Source organism: Melospiza melodia, chromosome 10 (genome assembly GCF_035770615.1).
Source record: "Melospiza melodia melodia isolate bMelMel2 chromosome 10, bMelMel2.pri, whole genome shotgun sequence".
Lineage (NCBI taxonomy): Eukaryota > Metazoa > Chordata > Aves > Passeriformes > Passerellidae > Melospiza > Melospiza melodia.
Window position 1 is genome coordinate 24,907,883 of NC_086203.1, and position 23,774 is coordinate 24,931,656.

The 23,774-nt window shown below is 45.6% G+C and overlaps 1 protein-coding gene across 7 annotated transcripts in view; it reads right to left on the reverse strand.

The window, feature by feature from the left end:
- The window catches only part of ADAMTS9 (ADAM metallopeptidase with thrombospondin type 1 motif 9), a 78,529-nt gene that overhangs the window by 41,322 nt on the left and 13,433 nt on the right, over nucleotides 1–23,774 (reverse strand). For all 7 annotated transcript variants that reach the window (XR_010028861.1, XM_063164942.1, XM_063164940.1 and 4 more), the window contains 18 exons: nucleotides 23,219–23,505; nucleotides 22,157–22,240; nucleotides 21,934–22,055; nucleotides 21,533–21,573; nucleotides 21,315–21,420; nucleotides 19,309–19,455; nucleotides 18,308–18,449; nucleotides 17,987–18,091; nucleotides 13,985–14,130; nucleotides 8,222–8,403; nucleotides 7,987–8,123; nucleotides 6,625–6,742; nucleotides 6,265–6,360; nucleotides 3,654–3,820; nucleotides 3,416–3,545; nucleotides 2,789–2,915; nucleotides 921–1,131; nucleotides 61–225 (listed from right to left, as the gene is read on the reverse strand). Coding sequence is in view for 6 of the 7 variants with exons in the window: in XM_063164942.1 (XP_063021012.1) it covers nucleotides 61–225; nucleotides 921–1,131; nucleotides 2,789–2,915; nucleotides 3,416–3,545; nucleotides 3,654–3,820; nucleotides 6,265–6,360; nucleotides 6,625–6,742; nucleotides 7,987–8,123; nucleotides 8,222–8,403; nucleotides 13,985–14,130; nucleotides 17,987–18,091; nucleotides 18,308–18,449; nucleotides 19,309–19,455; nucleotides 21,315–21,420; nucleotides 21,533–21,573; nucleotides 21,934–22,055; nucleotides 22,157–22,240; nucleotides 23,219–23,505 (2,513 nt within the window). In the remaining variant the exon portion in view is untranslated. The remainder of the gene's footprint in view (nucleotides 1–60; nucleotides 226–920; nucleotides 1,132–2,788; nucleotides 2,916–3,415; nucleotides 3,546–3,653; nucleotides 3,821–6,264; nucleotides 6,361–6,624; nucleotides 6,743–7,986; nucleotides 8,124–8,221; nucleotides 8,404–13,984; nucleotides 14,131–17,986; nucleotides 18,092–18,307; nucleotides 18,450–19,308; nucleotides 19,456–21,314; nucleotides 21,421–21,532; nucleotides 21,574–21,933; nucleotides 22,056–22,156; nucleotides 22,241–23,218; nucleotides 23,506–23,774) is intronic.

Consider the following 23,774-nt stretch of genomic DNA (forward strand, 5'->3'; position numbering starts at 1 on the left):
CAGCAGCCCCTCAGGGTGGAGGACCAGCAGGGTGAGCCCAGCCTGGTGCTCAGCACCCACCTCAGACCAGTCGCCAGTTTTCCACTGTGGGCACGAGAAGTCACTGCACCTCTGCACCGTCAGCTTCTCCTGCTGGCTGCACTTGCTGTCGTCCAGCACATCATTGTAGGTGTTCACACACATGGCTCGCCGCCGCCGCGTGCCCCCGCCACAGCTCTTGGAGCACTGGAGGGACACAAAGAGTTAACATTTCCTGCCACTCTACTGCTATTGCCTCCTCCCTCACTGTGGAGTGACTGCAGGAAACCTCCAGAGCAACAGCTTATACTTCAAGTAACAGGCTTTTACTTTATGTATTCCTTTAAAAAGCTAATCTTGCTAAGCTTAATAAAATGTCGTGGCGATGTGTTTCTCAAATTCATTTCAGAATATAACCCCATTATTACTTTTACAAGTGTTGCCTTTCAGTTCTCCTAAATGGCTGCTGTTTGTTCTCATTTTAAGAGAGATTAACTTTCTCTGACCAGCCAGCCCCCCTTCACTGCACCCTCCCTGGAAAACCTGAGGCTCATCAATCTCTTGGCGCCTGCATTCAGGAATATTCTTGTTAATGCAAAAAGATGTGTAAAGGAAACAAATTTCAGAAGCTCTCTGATGATGGCAACATGTCCTTCCCAGCTCCTGGCAGCAGTAACAGCTTTGATGGCAGCTAGCAGAGCTTCATGTAATGAAGATGAGACAATTAATTGCAGTGGTAGGTAAGGAGTACCAGGCTGATTCAGACTAGAGCGTCCTCCATAGGAAGCAATGAAAGCAGAAGCACTGTGGCCATATTTTACATATATTCTGTTAGCAACCTAAACAGCCCAATGTACTGCTGCGCACGGAGCGGATTCTCCGTGCCACAGAGCATCCCTTACCTCAGTCCAGGCCGAATAGCGCCATCCTCCCACGTTGCAGTCTCCAGTGCACTTCTCCCTCGTGCTGGGCTTGGTCTGGCTGTTGCAGAAGCGATCATCCACCTTCTCTATCTTGCCCTCCAGCCGGCTGTACTTGGAGCAGTAGATCTCCAGCGTGCGGTAGCCCAGCCCGCACTGTGCCGTGCACTCGCTCTTCCTCGCGATGTGCCACCTGTGCCAGGGACAGCAAACATCAGCCCCAGGCTCTGCAGGGAACATGCTCAAGGGTGTGGGACAGAAATAAGGAATATATGCTCTTGAACAGGAAGTTTTGGCGCTGTGTCACACTTCCCAGTGTTTTGGGACTTACAATTAGCCTGGCATTGCTGCTTGAAGGGAAGGAACTGGCAGAAAGGTCTTTCTTAAGCAAAAGAAAGATAGCAAAGGCACACTGTAATCCTGTGGGACCAGCCAAGGTGGCAAGGAGAGTTCATGAGCAAGCAAGGAACAGTGCTCTGAAAGCTTCTGAAAACTTTCCACCCCGTGTTCTCCTGCACTCACCACCTCAGCATCTAAAAACTGGAAAATACAGCATCAGAAAATGATCTGCACAGGCTGGAGAGGTGTTCCACAATAAAGGACACCCACAAAGCAGTTTCAACTCTCCAAAGAATAAGCAAATGACTTGCTACAAGATACTCAAGCCCTAGCTGTGTCAGCAGGGATTAGAGGTGCTCTCTCTTGACAGATTTCCATCCTGTTGCCTCCTCTGTAAGATGGACAACAAGGATGGTGCTGGAGGCCCCCAAGCACCCACCTGGGGATACATCCCTGCTTCACATCAGTCCAGCTCTGGAAAGAGATGCTGGACATGAGGCCTGATCCAGGGAGGTGCTGGAGACCCTGAAGCCAACAGGGTCCATTGCCCCTCACACCTGGCAGGGGTGGCTTCTGGGGGAGGAGGCAGTGACATCCTCTAGGGGTCCTGGAGACCCTCGGGCTGCTGCCTGTGCCTGTACAGGGAGCATAGAGCCCTGCTCCCAACCCAAGAGAGCAAATTCTATCACAGCCCAGAGAAGAATAAGATCAAGGGGATTTGGAATCAATAGCTCCTGACTGGTGGGAGCCTCACATCCCTGCATGCTTTTCAAACTCCTGTTTTGCCCTTCTCAAGTTTCCAACCTGTTGCAATGGCAACAGCTGTTACCGCGACAACCCGGCCCCGCACAGCCCCTGCACAGCCCCGGTTTAACAGGGCTGCAGAAACCCCTCGGGAAACTCAGCCTTCTGAATTGCTTCACCAGCAGAGGCTTAATGCCACCACATTTAAGCCCCAGGAAGGAAAACAGATTGCTTTTTAAAGGAAAATGGGTTGTGATGATTTAGACTGTGCTCCATCAATTCCAGCTTGCCAAGAATTGTCTGGGGACAGCCCCAAACCCATTCTACACTTAAGCCTATTCTTTGCTTTAAATAAACAGTGATAAATCCAAGTCTTAGCTACGTTTTTGCTTTAAGTGTATGAGTGTATGTTTTCCCCTCTCTGCAGGCTGTATGTAGAATGGCACTGAGCATTTCTGATCCAGGCACATGCAAATTTCAGGCCTTGTATTGCACAGGGAGATTTTTCAACATTAGAGAATTTTTGTTATAGTTAGCTCTAATTGAATCCAGCAAGAGAAATGTAAAAACATTGAGAAGTGCCTTTCAAAACATCACTGGTGGATGACAATCTCTCTTGGTTGACAAAGAGGCAACTACCAATCCTTTTCTTTTTTAAAATCTAATACAGGCTGGTGAGAAAGGGAATTAGGGTGAGAAGCGAAAGGCAAGAGGAGTAAATAATAAGTACACAATGTTATTTATATACATGGCTGAGCACAGTGCACCTTAATTCACACTCTGTGTTACAAGGCTCGGTGCTGGGCTCAGGCTGGGGAAGTCGATCGCATCGCTGATCTGACACCGTGAGCTGATCTGACTCTCTCTTACACACAGGCTTCCTTTTGCGTTCTCCTGCAGAGAAAACCAGCACTTGGTTTGAGTCAAGCAGTAAGTGATCAATTCAGCTATTTCTCCTACACCTTTTATAGTAATATTTAAGACATGCTTAGGTGTGCTTTTCTACCTCTGTCAGAAACAGGGAGGGGGTTTAAGACTAAGCGAGGCAGAAAGGGTTTATTGTAGATGGGATGGACACAGGCAGAGAGCTCAGTACCTCCACAAGGATGGGCTCTGAGTATTTAGCAGGGTGGCCACCCTTAGGAAATGCCTCATTTTCTGTGCTTCAGCTTCCTCACCTGCAAACCAGGTTGTGAGGCTCACCTAGCTGTGAGGGGCTGTAAGGTGCCCTGCTCTGAAACCCAGAAGCCCCTTATAGGATGTTATCCTTCCTGCAGACCAGGGAAACAACAATACTCACAGGGTGAGAATCTCTTGACAGAGAGGGATCTGTTTGATGAACTGCCCAGACCCCAAATGAATCCAGGACAAAACTACCCTTCCCAAGCACCCACCTTGGCAGAGCTTACTGCAGGGCTGCCATGGGCCATGCTCATTCCAGTAAAACTGCTGAGGTTTGTCCTCAATAGGGATATTGAATGTGTAACGAACGTCAGGATTGTACAAATTGCCCACTGATAAAACCTGAGAGGAAGAAAAATGAAGCAGAGTAAATCAACAGATATCACTGCCCACTGTTTTCAGTCCAACAAAGCTGGGCAGACTTGTCCATACACACAACATATACTTCACCTGAAGTGTTATTTCTTGCTCAATCCGATCTGTAGAATTAATCCTTTCAACAGTATTATCGGAGCCACTGTATTCGATCACAGCATTCCCAACTTTGATTTCCCTTTTAAACATACTGACGACAAAGTCTCCATTTAATATAAAGTCTCCTTGACTGTTAGATAAGGCTGCATAGGTGCAAAAAACAATAACTAAAGAGGCAGAATTAACTCATACATACATAACAACGTGGGTCGTGCTCTCAGTGCTCCTTTCTCTGGGGGGGGGGGAACCCACTGGCATTCTCAAACAGAAAGGATGTAAAGTGAGCAGCAGAGCTCTTGCAGACATTCTGCCTTCTCCTTTTTCCACTGGAAAGCCTCCTAAAAATGAAGGCTGAATTCCTGAAGTTGTTGCTAAACAGTTCATCCATAACCCAAAACAGAGGTATCCAAAAGGCATTCTGGGCTGGCTGCTGCAAGGAGTACACATAGGCTGTATCCCCACATGTACCACAGAAATAATCCTGCCCAAAACTTTTCATGAGCTGTGTGGATAGGGTGTCTTCCCTGGTGTTTCCAGGTGTGTTCTTAGGGTAAATGTATGCACCCTAATTACCTAAACATAATTTCTAGTATATAATTACAAAGAGCTTGGTCAGTATTTTCCCATTGGTTGCCCTCTCCCTCCTCCCCCCATACTTTTTATTATTCCAAATCTTAAGGTATGTGAGAGCACTGGAGGCTTAAAGCCTAAATGCTTTATAAAAGGAACAGTTTCCTGAAAACAGCAGTCTGCTGCACAACTTCACACTAATGCGATTATGTAGCTAATTTCCTAAGTTAGTTTCCCCACCATTTCACCCATCACAGCTATGTTACTAAAAAGCCCCTGTACTGAAAAATCTAAACACCAAAACACCAAAGGGAAAGTTTTTCCTTCGAATGAGGAGACATAATGAAGCAAAACACTGCTTAGTAGCAAAAAGACATAGATGGAGAAAACCTCACAAAGCAGAGGCTACTCTCAACCAAGTTTCACACTTTGGAGGTTTTAATGTTATTAGGCAGTAGTAAAACTCATTAAGGGATTACTTCTCTTTTACTATATCTCCTATAACAGTAGGTACATCTTGGACTTGATGACAACATCAAATTCCTCCTAAATTGTTAAGCAACTACAAGGTTCACAGTAACTGAGGGCCCAAGATTTCACACTCAGTGAGCTGCAAAGTAAGTGGACACATGCACACTTCTCATTTACTTCCAGTCAGGCCTAATGTGAAGAGATGCTTTCCCAGCAATATTAAAGCAACATTAAAGAAGATTTGACTTCATTGTTTCCCAAGAAGATTAAAGGCCCTCCAAGAAGAGCTGAGAACTTTGGGGCTCCTTCTGGGGTGAACCAGTTTGAAAAAGCATAACATAGGGAGGATTGCTTTTCCCAGGGAAGATGAAAAATAAAATTTGGCTCCCTCCTCCAAGACAGAAAACTCTGAGACCATTTTTTGGTGCTGATGTGCATTCATGCTGCACCATCTCAACTTTTTGCCTCAGTGAAGGGTCCAGCACATGGATGGCATTTCAGAGCAACAGCAAGGCTGTCATTGCCTCCCTTTGGTGCATGGTGGTCTCTGGCACTTGTTTCTCAAATGACTCCCTATACCTTTGATGGGCTAGGGGCCACCAACCAACTCCCCTTATTAACACACCTAGTTACAGGAACTTGGTGACAGAACAAGATGAAGGGCCCCGTTCAAAGATTTAAGTACAGGACCCTGTGCTACTGGAACACAGCTGGGGGTGCAAGGCACAGGGTGTGCAAAACAGGAGGACTAGAGACTGACAGGACTTAATGGCAAAATCAGCCTTCAACTGGGAAGTGTAACATCAGTAGTGAGGCTCATTTGTATTATCTCTGTTATTGAAGCCAAACAGAACTATCTGTGGGGTGAGTGATCATGGTGGAAAAGACACTCATGGCCATGCTAGCAGCATATATGTGCATGTAGGACAGTGGTCTAACACAGCACCACAAGCATTTTCATCTGCCTCTAAAGGCCAAGTTACTGTTAGGTTCAAATCAAACCAATATCTTTGGTGCAGAGTATTTCTTTACAGTTACATGTCACTATCAGGCAGGGACAAGAAGGCCTCACTATCTGAAATCAGAATTATTATTCTCAGAAGAAAATAATTTCTCTTTGTATGTGTTTACAAACATCTTTCAGGACATGGCACCAACAAAGCATGGTGACAGCAGAGATAAAGTTGCAGTGAGGAGACTCCAGCAGAGCTCAGAATGCTGTTTGGTTCCCAGCTTTGTCCCTCAGCTACCACCCAGGCTCAACAGTCCTTCACAGCCCTAGACACACCCTAAGGGAATATTTCTTATAATTGGAGAACCTCCCAGACCTTGCAACTAGGCAACTAGGATGACATGAAGAAAAAAAAAAAAAAAAAAAAAAAGATGATAAGGTTGAATGTTTGGCAGACACAGAAAAATTCTCACCAAGAAAACATCTCCCTCAAATTAATTCTTCAACCTCCCTAGCAGAGAGCTGCCAGTAGATACATCACCACAGCCAGACAACAAGGCAGATTTCTGGAGTGACATAAGGAACACAACTCACCCAGGTAGTTGTCATCCTCTGGTTTCCCTGAGTAACTGTGCTGACGCACATCAATATTAGTGGCACCAGCTGGGATGCGAACCACAACGTTATAACCTAGGAAAGATGGAACAGGAAGTCAAGGCTATTACACAGGCACTTGATTTGTTTTCTGCAAGGGAAGGGAAATGAGCTAAGTTACTTCACATTACACAAGCTGATACTTTTCATTTAGGGATAGCATAAATAGTTATAAAAAGGAATATACTATAGCTAGAAGGATTTTGTGTTTTACATCGGCGTTTTTGTAGATTAAGTGTTGTAATGGCTTTTATAGACCCACATTTTTTCACCATAAAATTTTTAGCAACAGATTCTTACCATAATGCACTGTGTTAAATGTGCCTGCAACAGTTTTGCATGAAGAATTATCCCCACCACAAACACCACATTTATCTCTTCTTGCTTTTGAATTCAGCACATGATCACATCCAGCTTGCTTTAAGAGAAAAATTGAAAAAAACATATTGAGCAAATACAGACTAGAACAGCATTGACAAATCTCCTAATTAAGGCACACAAAAGCTGTGTATGGAAAAGGCTGCTGTGAGATAAACTGGTTTGCTTCCCCACATTTTTCCACTGATTTACAGTGCGGCCATCCTACAAGGTTTTACAACAAAAGGCTTTTTTACAAAGCAAGAATCAGAACAACTATTTGCACCAGGTAATGCTTTCACTAGAAAAAAAATTCTTGCATCAATTGTTCCTGTAGAGAAAAGTGTGAAGAACAATTGTGAATGGAAATGTAGGGCTCTGGGGCCTGATCAGGAGGAACTGGGGCAAAACACAGAAGGAAGCAACACTGGGATTTAGGCTGAGATTCCACAGCCCTCAGTAACCTAGGGCAGACGTGCAAACATGTTCCACTTAAGTGTGTCCCCTGGTGAATGGTCTAGACTAAGATGAGGAGTGGCTGCGGAGCTCAGCCTGGAGAAAAAGAGGCTCAGGAGAGACTTTCTCACTCTCTACAACTATCTGAAAGGAAGTTGTAGCCAGGTGAGGGTCAGGCTCTTTTCACAGGTAACGACCAACAGAACAAGAGAAAACAGCCTCATGTACAACAGAGGAGGCTTAGATTTGATACTAGGAAATAATTCTTCACCAAAAAGTTTGTCAAACACTGGAACAGGCTGCTCAGGGCAATGTTGGGAGTCACCCTCCCTGTTAGTATTAGAAGACATGTAGATATGGCACTTGGGGACATGGTTTAGTGGTGAACTTGGCACTGCTGGGTTAATGGTGGGACTTGATCTCAAAGGTCTCCATCTAAATAATCCTATGATTCCACATGTGGCTCTTGGGCAAATCTGGAGGCTGGCACAAGTTTCAGACCATTTGGGGCTTACAGAGCCTGCAGCTGGTAACAGGCATCCTCTGAGTGAAGAGGACATGCCACCACCTGCCTGGAGCATGGTGCAGAAGCAACAGCCTGCCCTACCAAACTGCCATCTCCCTTTGGTGAAGAGGAGGGACAATGATCACCCGGCAGAGGCCCTGCACACAGATGTCGTTGGTGTCGGGGCCGCAGGGCGTCCCGTCGATGACGCGGTCCCACAGCTGGTAACAGGCATCCTCTGAGTGCAGAGGACATGCCACCACCTGCCTGGAGCATGGTGCAGAAGCACCAGCCTGCCCTACCAAACTGCCATGCCCTTTTGGTGAGGAAGGGACAATGATTACCCGACAGAGGCCCTGCACGCAGATGTCGTTGGTGTCGGGGCCGCAGGGCGTCCCGTCGATGACGCGGTCCCGCAGCTGGTAGTAGGCCGTGTTCCCCGCCACCCGGCAGAAGAGCTTGCACCGATCCTTCATCAGGACTGCAGGGGGAGGAGGGACACCAGGAGCACGTTATCCGAACACCCTCACCCCAGGCAGCAATCCAGGAGGCAGGACCTGCATCCCCCCAGCCACTTACTGCCGCTGTACTTGGGAACCCAGCGCACGTTTGTGGGCAGCCCGTTGATGTTGAAGTGTTTCCCATCAAAGTCAGCACACTGCTCGTCCCGGAAATCCTTCTTCAGCTTCGAGCACGGTTCTGTGTTGCAGGATTTAAACTTCATACGACGACCCACGCAGTATTTCCCACCGTTTTTGGGTCTGCAGAGACAACATCAGGCTGGAAATGAGGTGGAACTCCAATTCTGCAACTGGGTCGGTACAGTCAGGATTTGCAGCAGCACTTTGTGGGCTCTGTCTTTCTGTATATCTTTAATTAATATCCCAGATTGACAAGCAGGAAATGTTATGCTGGTGTCTAACAAAAAAAATCCCACATATGCAATAAAAAGGGATGAAAAAGAGAATATTTGCTTTCTGATGGATGCCATGGTTGTGAGAGAAACCAGAAAGGAAGCACAACATCTTCTTCCCCACCTGAGGATTTATTTTCACATTGAGGGATCCCACTCAGGCCCATGTTTCCTTACAACCCCATCAGTCCTATGGATTTTGTGGCTGACAATTTGCCTTTGATCTAGTAGGTTGCAAATAACTAAACATTACAGGAGAAAAGGCTTCCTTCCCTGCAGAGGCTGAAAGGTCAGGCAGCACTTAGTCCTTCAGGATTTCTAGCCCCAAATGTTAAAAATGGTAATGCTGAGCACTTTGAAACAACTTTACCTCCATATATTCCAGAAAGCATCAAAGACAGCCAATAAATAACTTACCCCCATTTTATAGCAGGATGACACTGGTATAAACTGGGAAGAAAAATCCCATCCAAGCCACATAAAACCCAGTGGTAAAGCCTAGAAGCTTTCATTTTAAATTTCCTGACTCACAGATTCAGAGCTGTAGTCATAAAACTATTTTTCTCATATGCAGATGAAGCCTTTGCCAAAGAACATCACTCTGGGGACTGAAAGAGCCTCTCCTATTCCATCTGCTGCCAGCAGTGGTGCAAGAATGAGCTGCACATCAAAATAACCACCAAACCTACATCTTCTATCTACACCCTGAAAAATGGGTGCCTGCAGTAGCAAGGAGTGCAATCAGAAGAGTGACTTGCCAGGCTCCAACAACCATGCACCCACACCTCGTGCCCTCCAGGGCTGTTCTTCAGGATCAGCTCTGCCTTGCCTGGGAACCAGGCGCCCATCAGTGCCCCAGGGATGCTGGCAGAATGCTCCTTCCCTTGGAGCTCAGTTGGGAAGGAACACACACAAAGTTTGCACACTTGGAGAACCCTTCAAGATGCAGATGAATGAGTGATAAATGGGAGCCACCCCTGTCCTCAGAATAGAGGTGCTCACCATGAGATCTCCAAGTTGCGTGCAGCCAGCACCTCTAACAAAAAAGACAGTACTCCCCTGCACCTGCACAATGGTCCCTACACACAGTGAGTCAACAAGTTCCTGCAGCTGAACAGGATTTTTGAGCATCTCTGCACCTCAGGAAGCCCAGCAGTGCCTTTTATCCCACAAATAACAATTCTTCACTCTTTCATTTGAGATCTCTTTATGACTCAAGTAGCAAAGTTCCTGTGAAACAAATGAGAGACAGAAGCACAGAACAGCTTGCCCTTGCCAAAAGATTGCCGGCAAAACCAGGAAAGGCAGGCAGACTTCCCACCACCCCCTCAGCACCACACTAGGGATGCTCACAGTTTTGGCAGAAGGAGTTGTGTCCTTGAGCAGCTGCAGATGAGATGCTGGGCACCACCAGTTACAAACATGGGATTTTTCCTGCCAGCATCCTCCAGTCACTGAGATTCTCACTGCTCTGGTGCAGACCCTTCTAGTCCTACCCTAAATACCTCAGGGTATGATTTGTCCTCAGGCACAGCCCTGAGCAATAGCTCACAACACCAGCTCTACCTGCTCTGAGGGCAGTTCTCACATGCCATCTGGAAGTGAAATGCATGTCATTTACAAAGGTTTCTGGTGTTTGCAATTAAGCAAGTACCAGTGATAAAAAGCCCAAGCAACTACACAGTGGCCATTGCAGATTCCTGATTACAGACTGATTTTACACCTTTACAGTTCCTAGTGGAGGAGTAAGTCTAAACCTGGTTTTTAACTGATTTAATCTGTTGTCCACCTTGTGACAAACAACTTCAAAGAAGCCCAAACTCCTCCTTGCCTTGCAGGCACAATGGCAATTGCTGGGGGTTTCCCAACACCAGGGCCCATCCCATGGACTATTCCCATGCAGGCACATGAGCCACCTCTAGCTACAAAGGGACATCTCAACCACACAGCATACTGGGAAACTTCTTTATCATGGCAACAGCACACTCCAGACCTGGCTGAGTCTGAGTCATTCATGGGGGAATTCACAGGATTCATCATTTTCACTTCAAAAGCATTTGGACCTCTGCAGGATTGCTGCAGTTTGACAAAACATCTGAGTTATACAAACCTTTAAGAGGGCATTTCTTTTTAAAAAAAATTGTAATTACAACATTTTTATGGCAACCACATATTGCTTCCAATATAAATCAATTAACTAAAATGAAACTCTCAACTATTTAGTTAAGGGGAACATGAACACGTAGGAGCTTTTTCTTTTTTTAAAGTATGTCTGATAAAATCCAAAAATCCCAAGCTACTATTTAGTTTTTTCTTCACTAGACATGACCCCTGAGACTGAGATAACATCGACACAAGACACACCACAAACTGAGGGATGCTAAAGCTTGCCACCTTGTTGCAAACTGTCAGCTTTGTAACCCTGGCAGGAAATCTCCTTGCAGACAACGCTGGGGGGCCGAAGCACACTCACACTTCGGACACTCAAAAACAGCTCCAAACTGCCCTGACAGTTCAGAGTGTTTTTAACCAGCTCTGCTTCTCACAGAATCTGAGGGACAGAAAGAGCTGACCCTGAAAAAGAAGCCACCCTCATATAACATCAATTTTCAGAGTTATGAAGAAATACAGCATACTTTGCTCTGTGTAATATTTTTATGGATCATCAACAATGTACCACAGAGTCAGAAAGGAAAGCAGTACATGCACAGAAACCTCCTTGTTTTCCTTCCATTTCCCTTCTCTTGGAGTCACCTACTTGACCAATTAACAGCTGGCACGTACCCACTTTCAATCCAGTACCATTCCCCCAGGCTCCTGCACACACCCCAGACCCACTGCCCTCCTCCCAGCAGCCCAGAAACTCTCATGCCCAGGGAATGATGTGGTCTCATCCCCATTCCCACCCCAACAGGTCTGAAATACATGATGCTCAAGCCATCACCTTGAGCATTTTGAGGATGTGCACAAAAATCTGTGAAGCTCCAGCGTGCACAGATCAGTTTGAGATATCCTTCCCCACATTCCAGGAAGCCCTAGGACTGGGAATTGGTTGGTGGCTAGCACAGTTATCTATACATTTGTTTACATGTCAGGCTCAGACTGTTAAGCACAGGTGGATACCTCTGTGATGGACTAAAATGCAAATGTGATCTGACTCACATCCAGAGATTAGACTCCCCCATCCAAAAAACCATTCCTGTAAACAGGGCTTCTGGTATTGACATGTTATCAAATATGCCCTTTCCCATAATTCTGCAGCATGTCTTTATCTGAAAACCAGGGCTTGCACCACAGCCCCTCTGATGATGCACCACAGCCATGGGCTTTGTCCACCAGCCAGGCTCAAATTCCCATGTGGGCAATCTCAGTGGGAAGGGTCTGGTCTGGTTAGCAAACACATTCCTTCAGGGTATGTCAAAAGAGGCTGCTGCAATTCCAGAGGCCTACAGCTCTCCCTGCATCCCTGCAGGACACTCATCATGTAGGTGTCAGAGCACTCTACAAATTGTAGAGAGGCAGGAGCTGCAGCTTTACTTTCTGCAGCATGGAGGGAATGGATGTAATTTTCAATGCCAGATTTAACACAAGTTTTTACCGGATGCAAGATCCCACCCCAGATTCTCATGCACAGAAAAAAACTTTAAAAAGCTAAACCAACTTTGAATACAAAAGATTTATTGAGCATTATTTCAGACCTTACTCGAGGTATCTGGGTTAGGTTTGCTGCCTTCTACAACAGAGGAGAGACTGTCTCCTTTTTAAGTACTTTGAGAAGGGGAAAAGGCAAGAGAATATCCAGTGGGCTCTCATCCATTTGCATCGTTTTAGCAGCCCCATGATAATGGGGACACAGGAGGTGGGAGCTCACACTGTGGTGTCAAATTACAGGCACAAACCAACGACAATCAGTGGGAAGCTCTATGGATGGTGCCAGGACAGGCTACTCCTCACAAAGACCTTGTGAGGGGCTGGAGAAGAGAGGCCAGTGCCAGCACAAGGCTCAGGAAAGGAAAATACCACTATCAGTCACAAGGATTTCTCAGGCAGCTTGGAGCAGAGTGTGTTTAGGTGCTTTTGCAAATCCCAGCCACAGCAATACACCTACTGAAGCACCAGGATACAAACCACAAGCAATCAGGGAAGATGGAATTTCAAATCCCTTGGCTAGCCTTTAGGATAAAGGAGATTTTCTATCACAAAAAGCTATCAGTCTGAATAGATGCGTCTCAGAAGACAGGAATACATCTCGCCAACAGCATCCAAAGTTTCAGCAGCAGAGCTGCAAAGATGCTTTGCTTTTGTCTTTCCATGGCTACAGAAGACCATATGGAGTGTGCTGACTCAGCACAGCCAGAGGAGAGCTCTCTGCACTTGTGTTTTTCTTAGCATTGTTTTAATTAATGTGCTGGTGTCCTACTCTCTCAGCCTCAACTTTTGACACTTGCCCAGCTGTGCTGAGCAGCCTCTCCTGTTACCACAGCACGAGTGTCATGGGCATAAGCTCTCCCTTCTCCCATTAACAGTGATGAAATTATCACTGGCACATCTCTAGGGGCTATTTTCTTGGCAATAAACCATCCAACACCAGTGATGAGAAATAGGAATCTTTTTAAGACCCCTCAGTGCAACCAGCCCCGCAGACCCTCTCCTCCCTGTATCTCAGTCCCAAATAAAAGCCCAGAGAGCCTCCCTTCTGCAAGAAGGCATTTAAACAGAAACCAGCACAATTCACAATTTACGTAAACAGGCTGTTTTCATACCAGTTGCTCAAGCCGTTACTATTGCACCAGCTACATATTTGTCTCCTTGAAGGCCACAGCAAAATTCCCTGCCATTTCAAATGGTGCAGGATTTTGCATTCCAGGCTGATAGCAAACATTCTCGAGTACCACTTTTTAATGGGGCACAGATTTCTGCTGAGGTTTGGCTAGTCTGCACCAGCTGAAATGTAACTGTATAAAGGATCAGCTGCAAAAGCAGCCAAAAGCTGCAAAACCAGACAAAGCAGGAATAAAACGGTAGAAAACCTTATTATAAAGGCCTCTAGGAACAGCTGCAAAAGCAACCAAAGCAGGGATAAAATGGTGAAAAAGGAAGCCTCCTTCCTTTCTGACAGCTTTGGAGAAAGAAAAACACCTCTCGAAGTGGGACCCCAGCTGTGCCTCCACAGGAAAACAGAAGGTAATAAACACATGGAGGTATCAGCTTTTTATCCCTCATTGTTGAATGGATGGATCCCTTTTTTAGAGCACTTCACCCACACACCAATGACCAGATCCTGCCTCACCCATGCTGGGCAAAGCCACCCATGCCCAGTGCAGAGCCACCTGTCCTTGGCACTCCCAAGGACTGAGGGCAGCCCAAGTTGATTCCAGCCCATGTGGGCAGCCCAAAGTGCGTTTCCCCATCTCCCCCTGTGCACTCACTCGGGCCTGTTGCACTCTCGGATCGCCGTCTTTATGCCGCCGCCGCAGGTCCTCGAGCAGGTCCCGAAGGGGCTCCAGGTGCCCCAGGCTCCATCTGTCACCGGCGCCTCCCGCTCCTTGGGCACACACATCCCAAACCTGCAGTGCTGCACGTGAAGGAGACAGGGCAAAGGTGGGATTGTGCTGCTTTGCATTATGAGCGGCCCACAGTGACCAGCCCGGGCAATGAGACTCAGCCTCGCTTATTTCTCAGCCACACACAATGATTTTGCAATCAAATAAAACTGAACCGCTTTTACTTTTGTCTGTCACCCCCATATTTTTCTTTCTCCATACCCTTAAATGGCAAAGTGAAGGCAAGGTGCTGAGTCCATGGAATGAGTTATGGGATGAAGACTAAAGACAACAGCAACCACTAAATATTCCCTGTTTATTGGTGCTAAGCAGCACAGCAAGCTCGCAGCACTGGCTTTTCAAAAAGCTGCTCTATCTGATTTCCTGCAGAGCTGCAGAAACTCTGCATGGAGAGCCCTGTCAGGGGAGGAGACAGGCAATGAGGAGAAACACCAGGGAAAACTCAAACCTCCCCACAGTTACCCAAAGCAGAAAACTTCCAAATCCAAAAGGCAAATAAAAGAGAAAAATTAATTCCTCAAGCCCAAGTAGTTTTTTTTTTTACACTCAGACATAACATGGGACTTGCCAAGACTTGGTCTACACTTCTGTTTTCCAGCTATGACTCGTTTTCTTTTGTTTGGAAAACTGGATTAAGTTACCTTGGCAAGCCCCTATCCCTATTTTCATGGTATAAATTGTATCCTTTGGGGTATGTTTACCACATGGACTACACAGACTTCTGCAGAAGCGAAAGAGTCACCTTCTGGCCTCACCAGAATAGATGGAAAAATGTCCCCTCTCAGTGAACAGTGCTTGCTACAGTTGCTTTAAACCCAGAGACATGCAGATGCCTAAATCTTTGTAATTATGGGAAGCCCAAACATTGCTGATTGCTCACAGATTAGAAGAGGCTACAGACTATAGAATGCAGGTAGAGAGTATCACTAAAATATTCCCTTGCAGTGTTTCTGTGCACCAGGTGCTGTTCAGATCTGATGATCTTTATGGCAACAGGGTCAAATTTGCTAATGCACGGTGTTTTTCCAGCCCTTCCACTAATAGCACAACAAGGGTATGTCAAGATACACCACAAGCTCATCCTGCTTTTTTAGACACCTTTATGAACCACCTTGGATAAAGCCATCTAGGAAAACAGAGCAGGATCAAGCTGTCATGGGGCTGTGTATCCCACAGGACACCAGCTCTGCAGCACATGGGACACTTTTTCCCATGAAGGCTGACTTTTACATAGCTTTGCTGATGAAGAAAGCTGATCTCAGGTGCATTTGCCCATGAACATGGTTTGCAGGACAGCAGGACTCATAATTTGAGTCCTGCATGTGGTGTTTGCTCAGAGACAAGCATGGTCTCTAGGCTGCAAAATGCCCCAGATTTGCTTTCATCTGAAGATCTGACTCCCAGATAAAACTGACTAAAACCCATCTGCTACAGTAAAGAACAGCAATAAAATCAGCTGAAATGCCTGTTTCTTTGCTGCAGGACAAATTACAATGCACAACTCTTCCTGGCATTTAGAGGTTGAAAACCTGAAGGTTGGGGTCCCTATACAGGTCCAAAGAGGTCTGACAGCTATCATTAAACAACAGAAATACATGACACCAACCCAACAGTGCTGTCCCAGTGGAGAACTTCTTGCAGCAATGTTGATGCTCACAGCTAAATATCTAACCAGAGTCATGCCTGGCACCACTGACCCAGGGAAGATGACTGAATAGCTAACTAGTGAATGAACAGAGCTCACAGACCGTGACATGACCTATATGTCTCCCATCTCATGGTTGAGTATTAACCAGGAAGTCATCTACATCCATTGATTTTATTAAAAATTTGGAGGTTGGAGTTGATGGTAAAGCGAAGCAGAGGAAAAGAGCAGCTGTTTTAAATAAACAGCAAGATTATCTTATGAAAACACAATAGTGCTTCTTGGAACCACACTGTGAACAGTCTGGCTGTGCAACCTTTATGCCTTTCATATTTTAAAAATAATTTCTATGTTGAGATACGGCAGAAAGACTAAAAAGCCTGCCAGGGTTCTCTTTCCTATAAGCTAACAGCTCACAGAATGAAGAGAATAAAAGGCAGATTGTCTGGAGCAAATTCAAAATATCTTAGACACACAGTGGAGCTGGAGAGCCCTGGCAGGGATGGAAGACATTACAGCAGACTTTCCTTTCCTTTGTCTTACCACCAGAGCTCCAGATAATTCCCCAAATCCAGCTGCCATCCTTGGGCTGGCTGAATGGAGTAGCAGGGGGCAGAAGGGGCTGTGCAGCTCCATGCATGCGTAACAGACACACTACCTGCTGCCACAGGGCAGCAGACACAAATCATTACTGCTCATCTGCTCCTCTGTTACCATTCTTTAAACAGCCCTGAAAAGCACAACAGAGAGTGGCCCAAATTTGCAACCCCCTTCATCTTCCTTCAGAGATTTATCTCCACCCAACAATGAGCTGGTTCTGTGGAACCTGGTAAAACCATCACCCAGCAAAGCCAGACTCTGGGCTTGGCTTACGGCTTGATTTAATGGTATCAGATTCAGTGTTCTCACATGCAAAATATGTGTAAGTTAATACTCCCATGTTTTTTACTGCCCTTGATTTAAGAGTAAATTTAGAGCCCAGTTAAATCTACATCCCAGTAATTTTAGCTAGATCTTTTTTTTAGCTATTCAGGCTCTCTTATTTCCAAAGATATCTCCATAAAAAATGGTATGGTATTTTCTCCATCTGCCAACCCATACAGCATGGGCTTTAAACATGCAGACTTGAGGCATTAGTCAGCAAGTAGCAGTTTGATAGGGCTCCTGGCCACAGCAGAGTACCAAAATAGCAATTTATTCCAAGGAAAAGCACTTCTGACTCGCACCTCAGCACTTCACAAGCCCAAGTAAATAGCAAGCAGGACAGAGTTTATGTTGATCCAAACTTTAAGCTTGAATCAGATGAACACACAGACAGCAAAATTACTCCATAAAGCCCTTTTGTGAGAACACATTTAAATACCTGAACATGAGTGGGCTGCATTAACTTTTCTTAAGAGCCCATCTGCTCTCAGCTGAGACATTCAGATCACACTTACCTAGTTGGTCTGAACTTGTCAGATTGTCTAAATTTGTGGCCTGACATATTTTTGCTCACACAGTCTTTATTAAGAGCCATGCAGCTGGACACTGCATGACACAGGGTGGCTCTGAGGGGGTGCTGATCTGCTCAGCTGCTGCTGTTTGCACATCACTCTGGTCATATCCAAGAGTGAGTGCAGGTTTGCTGCAGCCCAGATTTTCGGAATTTCAAGAAAATTTCAAAGTTATTGCTGATCTTTCAGCAGTGAGCAGATCTCAAGCTCACCAACAGAGAAATTGAGGGCACAAGGTCTCAAGTCATAGTCATTGCACATGGAAATGGGAAGTTTCTATTAATTACTGCCAAAAATGTTCCATACATAAAATGTCAACCAATTCTATATTTTACTCTGAAGCTGTCAAGATGAAAAGCCAGCTGACAAGTTTATGTTACACAGAATTACTAATTGCTCACATCACACAGGCAATTTCTAAGAAAAGCTTAGGGAAGCTTTGCAAGAGTTTTGCTCAAAAGTTCATTCAAGGGCATTAATTCAGGAAGATAAGCACTCCAGGAACCTGCTTTAAGCAGTGTTACACCAAGCAGTTGACTTTAATCATGTATCTGGGCTGGAGATGTCCCAGGCACCACCAGGCTGAAAACACAGTGAGCTGCTTTGGGCTTCCAGCACTGCAGTCAGAGCTGTGCCCCACACAACTGGCATTAGGGAAGGATGATTCTGACTGATATGCTCATCCTCAGCCCAAGGAAATAGAGCCATGAGGCACAAATTACAGACCTTTCCAGGCTCACATTCTGTCCCATCAGCCCAAGGTGTGTGTTGGGTTCGACATCCCTTGTGAGCACCATCGACGTTGATACACCAAAGTCGCCGACACTGCATCTGCTCAAGTGATTGCAGAGATCAAAACATTAAACATGCACCACATGCCTTGCCAGACAGATGATCCTTTATGAAATTATTCCCCCCAGGATTTATCATTAACTCACAAGCTTGACAGTAAGTTGATGGATTGTGAGTCTGCCATTCATCCAACCCCAGGAGACCTTATTTTGCTCTGGCAAAACCAGGAAAAATAAGGTGTGAAATTTCACTTACCATATAGGGGCACACTTGGGATCCGGGTCCAAAAATTAACTCACATTGTTTGTTGACGTCATAAATCAGCCCTGGGAGCTGCTGAGGCAATGTGTAAGTTCTTGATGAAGGTTCATCAAGCAAACACTCCCCATAACCAGTGCTACAACACAAATCAGAATAATGGTGTTAAACAGGGGTGGGAGATCAGAATTCCCTTGTGTTTGCCTGAATTAGCCATAGGGCAGTTGCACACCATGTTTGCCATATTTAACAAGCACTACAAGATCTATTTCAAACTCAAGCACAGGAGGGTGTGTTACCCATACACCACCACCCTTGTGCTGTGACAGCAACCATCCACCACACCACAGTCAGCTACCGTGGCAAAAGCATTTCTGAGTGTGCATTTAGTTGCTGAGCAAGCACTGGCGCACTTTTATAAAGAATTCAGAGAAAAAAAAAATCACTGATTAGCAGAACTGCCCAAGGGACTGAGCTCCTGGATTTGCCAGAACACCATCATGGCTCTCATTCTGTTCCACACCACAACACACGGGAAGGCACGACAGCAAAATGGGCGAATCACTGTGCATCAAACTGACCCGTGGGCTCCTGGAACGGTGTTCCCACACGGATTAGTGCCAGGGCTTTATCTTGACCTGTGGAGCAGAAAGGCAGATTCAATCTGCCTTCTAAAACACAGCTCCGTATCTGGGCCACAAAGCTCGGGAAAGTCATTCTTCAGGTTTGAGAACACACATTCCTTAAAAGCAATATCCATGGGGGAAGACTTATTCTTCCCCATTGAGAGGCTGGTCCTTGCCAGCTTATCATGAGGCTGAACTGGCAGGGACTGGATGCCAGAGGTGCATTCCTGCTCTAGGTAAAGGATGCGTGCACACACAAATCCCTCTGATTTCCTCCAAACGCTGCACACTAGGGCTCCAAATTAACTGAAGAACTCCATGGGACACATGGACATGTGAAAACAGCCAACACATGCATATGCAAGGTCTTACTCCAGAAATTCAGTGATGTATTTCCTACTGCACTTTGACCACATCCAGGGATTGGTGTAGAAGTTCAGTGTTGGTGCCATGACATGCTGTTGGTTTTTACCTCCATCTTCCTTGCACTTGTGATTGTCATCATGTGGCATGTTAAATCTAAGAGGAAAAGAGCAAAAAGTAGAGTCAGTTAAGAGGCAAACATCAAGTATTTAGCATAGCAAGGGCAACAGTGTGAACTAAATGCAAGCAAACTCAAGAATTTTCCCTAAATATGCTGCTGACAGATATTACAGAATAAAAGCATTAATACACATATATTCATAATAAATTTAAAAGTGTTAATGAACAGGGTTTCTAGCACTCATCTGGGAAAAGCTGTGCAGCACCCTGCTAAGCTCTCCACTCCATGACTGCATATATTTAGCCAGACAAGTTCTCCAGGGAGCCTGGAGTGAGATGCAAACCCAGCTGCAGTTTCCTTTTCAGCTGACAGTTGCTACCCTGCAGACAGGCTGGAGTCTGGCCCCTCCTTCATAAAAATGGGAAATAATCTGGAACTGACCACAGATCCAAGAGCTGATCTCAGGGAATTCTGAAGGAGACGATATAAGCCCACTGACTGCAGACCCTCATGCACACAGGCAACACCTTGTTGGATGCAAAATACTTTCTAATGCGGTTGAATACCCTGGGCCACACTGCTGCTTAAGGAGAGTTGCACCAGGAATAGACTTGGCTCCTATACTTTATGTGGCAGGTTTACAAAATGCCAGCAAGCATTGGTATCAGCAGAAACCAACACGAAGTTTGCAGCACATGACACCTTGAAGAATGTGGTAAATTCACTAATGGAGACAGAGCGGCTTAAAGCGCTGCGCTGTTTGAAGTGGGGAAGGGGAAGTGACCTGGTGTGATCCTGTGTTCCAAGGCTGGGGAGTTTGTATTCCATTAAGATTACCTCCAACAAACCATCTTTTCACTCTGTTCTCTGAAAAACAGAGCACAGAGGCATATCCTGCTTGGGAGCACTGCTAATCCCCCCAGCAGCTCTGAGGCAGCATTAGCAAAGGAATTAGGCACAGGTTAGGTGTGGGGAACACCAAAACTTTGGGGACTTTCTGTCAGGAAGTCTTATTTAAACAAATACTACTGTGGTTAAAAATAGACTGTCTCAGCCAGCTCTCCATGAAGAAAAACAAGAGTTTAGAACAATGGGAGATCTGTTCCCAAGTACTCATCCATTCCACACCTACAGACCTCCACTGCAAAGCAGGCGTGTGATGGTTTGGGACTGAATCAGCTGCCAAAGTTTGTAGCCAGAGGTAAAGGACTATGTGATCTAAGGTGATTTTTCTCATGACTGCTTAGTAGTGAGAAAAAGTCTCAGAAGTGAGAAAAAAAAGCAAAAATTGTTTGAAAGAAACTTCTGCTGGAGGAGGTGAATGGCAGCGTCTCTTCTGGGGATGTCCAGCAGCAGAGGATTTTCCATGATGAAACAGTTCAAGAGCTGAGTGAAGCTCACTTATACACCTCATCACCTCCCAGATGCCCTGGGTAAGTTCCTCTTTCACATACAGCTGCTGCACTGCCTTCACCAGCACCACACAGAGCTGTGGGACAAGCTGTGGCAGGCTGAGGATCTGCTCTCAGAGGACTTCAGTCCCACAAGATAGTTCAGATGTGTCAGCATTCTACGTCCTGGTCCTCCTCAAGGACCTCTGCCCAAAACCCTGGCTAGTTCCAATAGCTTGGTCAAGATGTCATTTCTTAGGTGCTGCTTGTTGTTCTCTGTCATTTATCCTCCCCAAAACATGGCCCTGCTGGTTTGGCTGCTCTCAGATAGGCTCCAGAGCACCTCAGTTTCATCTACCTCAGTGGTGCATCTTCTAGCCAAATATACTGATCTCCCCTCAAATAATTAGGCTCAGCAGTACCAGTTCCCAGCCTGGCTGGCAAGCCCTAGTTAGCATAAATATTGGGCTATTTAAATGTAAATGTATTTACATAGAACATACACATGGCCAAGTTCATGTGCTATTGTGAAAGCAGTGCTCAGTCCGTTATCTTCACTAATTGAACAGCTCCTGTATGGGTCACACACTGTGCCCAGCTCTGCCAGACCTAGGAGAGAACACAGAGGTTTATGATAGAAAAAGAAATGTCACTCACAGTTCAGAACAGGCAACTAATATTGTCACTACAAAAAAAGTGACAAAGAAAAGGTTTTCCTTACCCAGAGTATCGCATTTGTCGTGCGCTCTACAAATATCTTGTCTGAAAGCAGAACAGACCTGACACATTAATTCTCAATGCAGCAGTGAGTTAAGGTACAAGCACAGTAACAACAGCAGAAACAACTCTTGGTCCTTCAATGGACCTTCTCATGCTGGTTTGCCACATCATCCAAACTAACTCCCCACCACAGTCAGTGTTTTTCATCTTATGCTAAACCCATGGGCAGACCTTAGACAGCTTTGAACATCTCAAAATCATCTCTTGTTATGGTGGACATATGCTCTCACAACTGCAAATATCATTACACTCACATCAAAACCTCAACATTGCCCATACATTACATGCTCACAGCCCCTGAAACACAAGTGGCAACAGTTTTCATGAGAATATTCACCACACCTGGTAACAAGCACAGCTGTATCATGGCGAAGGTGACTTCCCTCTGGGTGGTTTTGGGACTGCTGCCATTGGCAGAAGTTTTTTAATGTTGTCTGGGCATTGTAAGATATTGCAGGGCCATCCTGATAAGCAACACACAGAAAGCAGGTATTTTATTATCCATGACAATTCTCACTACAAATGCCATTGTCAAGCAGAAGGTGAAGAAAATAATTTCCATTACCTGCTCATTATGTATCACGACCAATTTCACAATAACAATATTAATTAAATTTCCAATGCTTGGGTCTTTGTAGATAGAAGCCACCTGTTTCAAAAAAGCAATATTTGGAATTATTCTTAACATTCAAGGAAACAAACAATTAAGACAACACACATATTTTCCATTTTGCAACTGTTTTTCTCCTGGGCGGCTCTTCTGCCCTGCTCAGTGCTCTGATGCTACTTGGAGAGACCTCCTGGCAGAAGCACATTTTGAGAATGAAAAAAACCTGCTGATATCAGAGAAACCCGACATTTCCTTTTGCTTTAGCACACATTTCACCAAATTAAAGGATCATTCTGCTCTGAGACACAAAGACCACTAAACAAGACTGTCAAAAGCAACTTACTCTTCCAAGCACCTGATTTTGACATGGGCAGTTTCAGACCATGCATTCAGTGCACTTCTACCCTCAGACAGGATGAACATCCCTCCAGAGACACAAATGTGTTGGGTACTCCCTGCCAGTCACTCTGAATCTACAGAACTGCCTGTCTGGAAACTGCACTACTGCATCCTAGTACCTGCAGCTCCTAAGGTGCTTGCTCTCAGCCTGAAAAGCCAACTTGAGAACTATGCTAAGGATCAAGGTAACAACAGGCTCCTTCTCCTTGCAACAGCAAGGAAAGTCAGGCAACTGCCTAACCTACCAGCCTCAGGCCCCTGGAAGGCACAGTGCCCAAAGCACCTTTTAAATTCAGCTGTTATTTCATGTGGGCTTAAATAAAAACAAAAGTACAGCATGTGGACTAAACAACCAGTGTTATTGCTCATGGTATCTGATGTTCAGAAAGCTGGAAGAGAGAGGTGTGAGAAGGATCAGGAAGTGTGATGGATCTGGGAAAGAAGACTCCAACCAGCATTTTCCAGCCATGTTTTACCATTTTTGATGTAACCCCAGCATTATCTCCATGCCCAGGAAGGCAAACTGATGGTGTTGCATATGAACGCAGCAGAGAGGGGCTCTGTGACCACTAGAAAACGATTTGTGGGTGAATCTACTTGCCCTGGTTGAACACTCACTATTGACATCAGGGTTAAGACATAGTGCTGAAGGTTGGCTCCATGGTAGGCGACCATCCTGCTGTCAGCCACCACCATCACCTCCACAAAACGTGGGTAGGACAAGAACCGCTTCGTTCGCTTGTGGCTCTTCTTTTCACCAATGGTCCCCGTCTTGTTGCTGTCCCCAGAAAAAGAATTCACTTCCAGGCTGTGTTTCAACATCTCCACATCAGACAATATGCTGCTCTCTGTCCACTGCCTTCTCCAGTGTTTCCGTTTGCTCTTTTTGTGACTGTGGTCATGATCTATGGTTAAAAGGCAGAAAACACATACAGTACATTCTGGAGTGAATAAAATTAATGCCATGTGTATGCTAAGTCAAAATACCTATTGCCTCAACAAAGTTGTGTAGGCTTGCTCCAAGCAAGCAGGGAACTGAAACAGAAGCACTCTGTGGAAGCCCACCATGTAATCCAACATCTAAGGCTTCATTTTTAAAGCCATCTTGGGGAAGCCAGCAGCACTTAGAGGTGGACATTCCCTGCAGCAGAGCCAGCTCCTGGTCTGTGCAGGA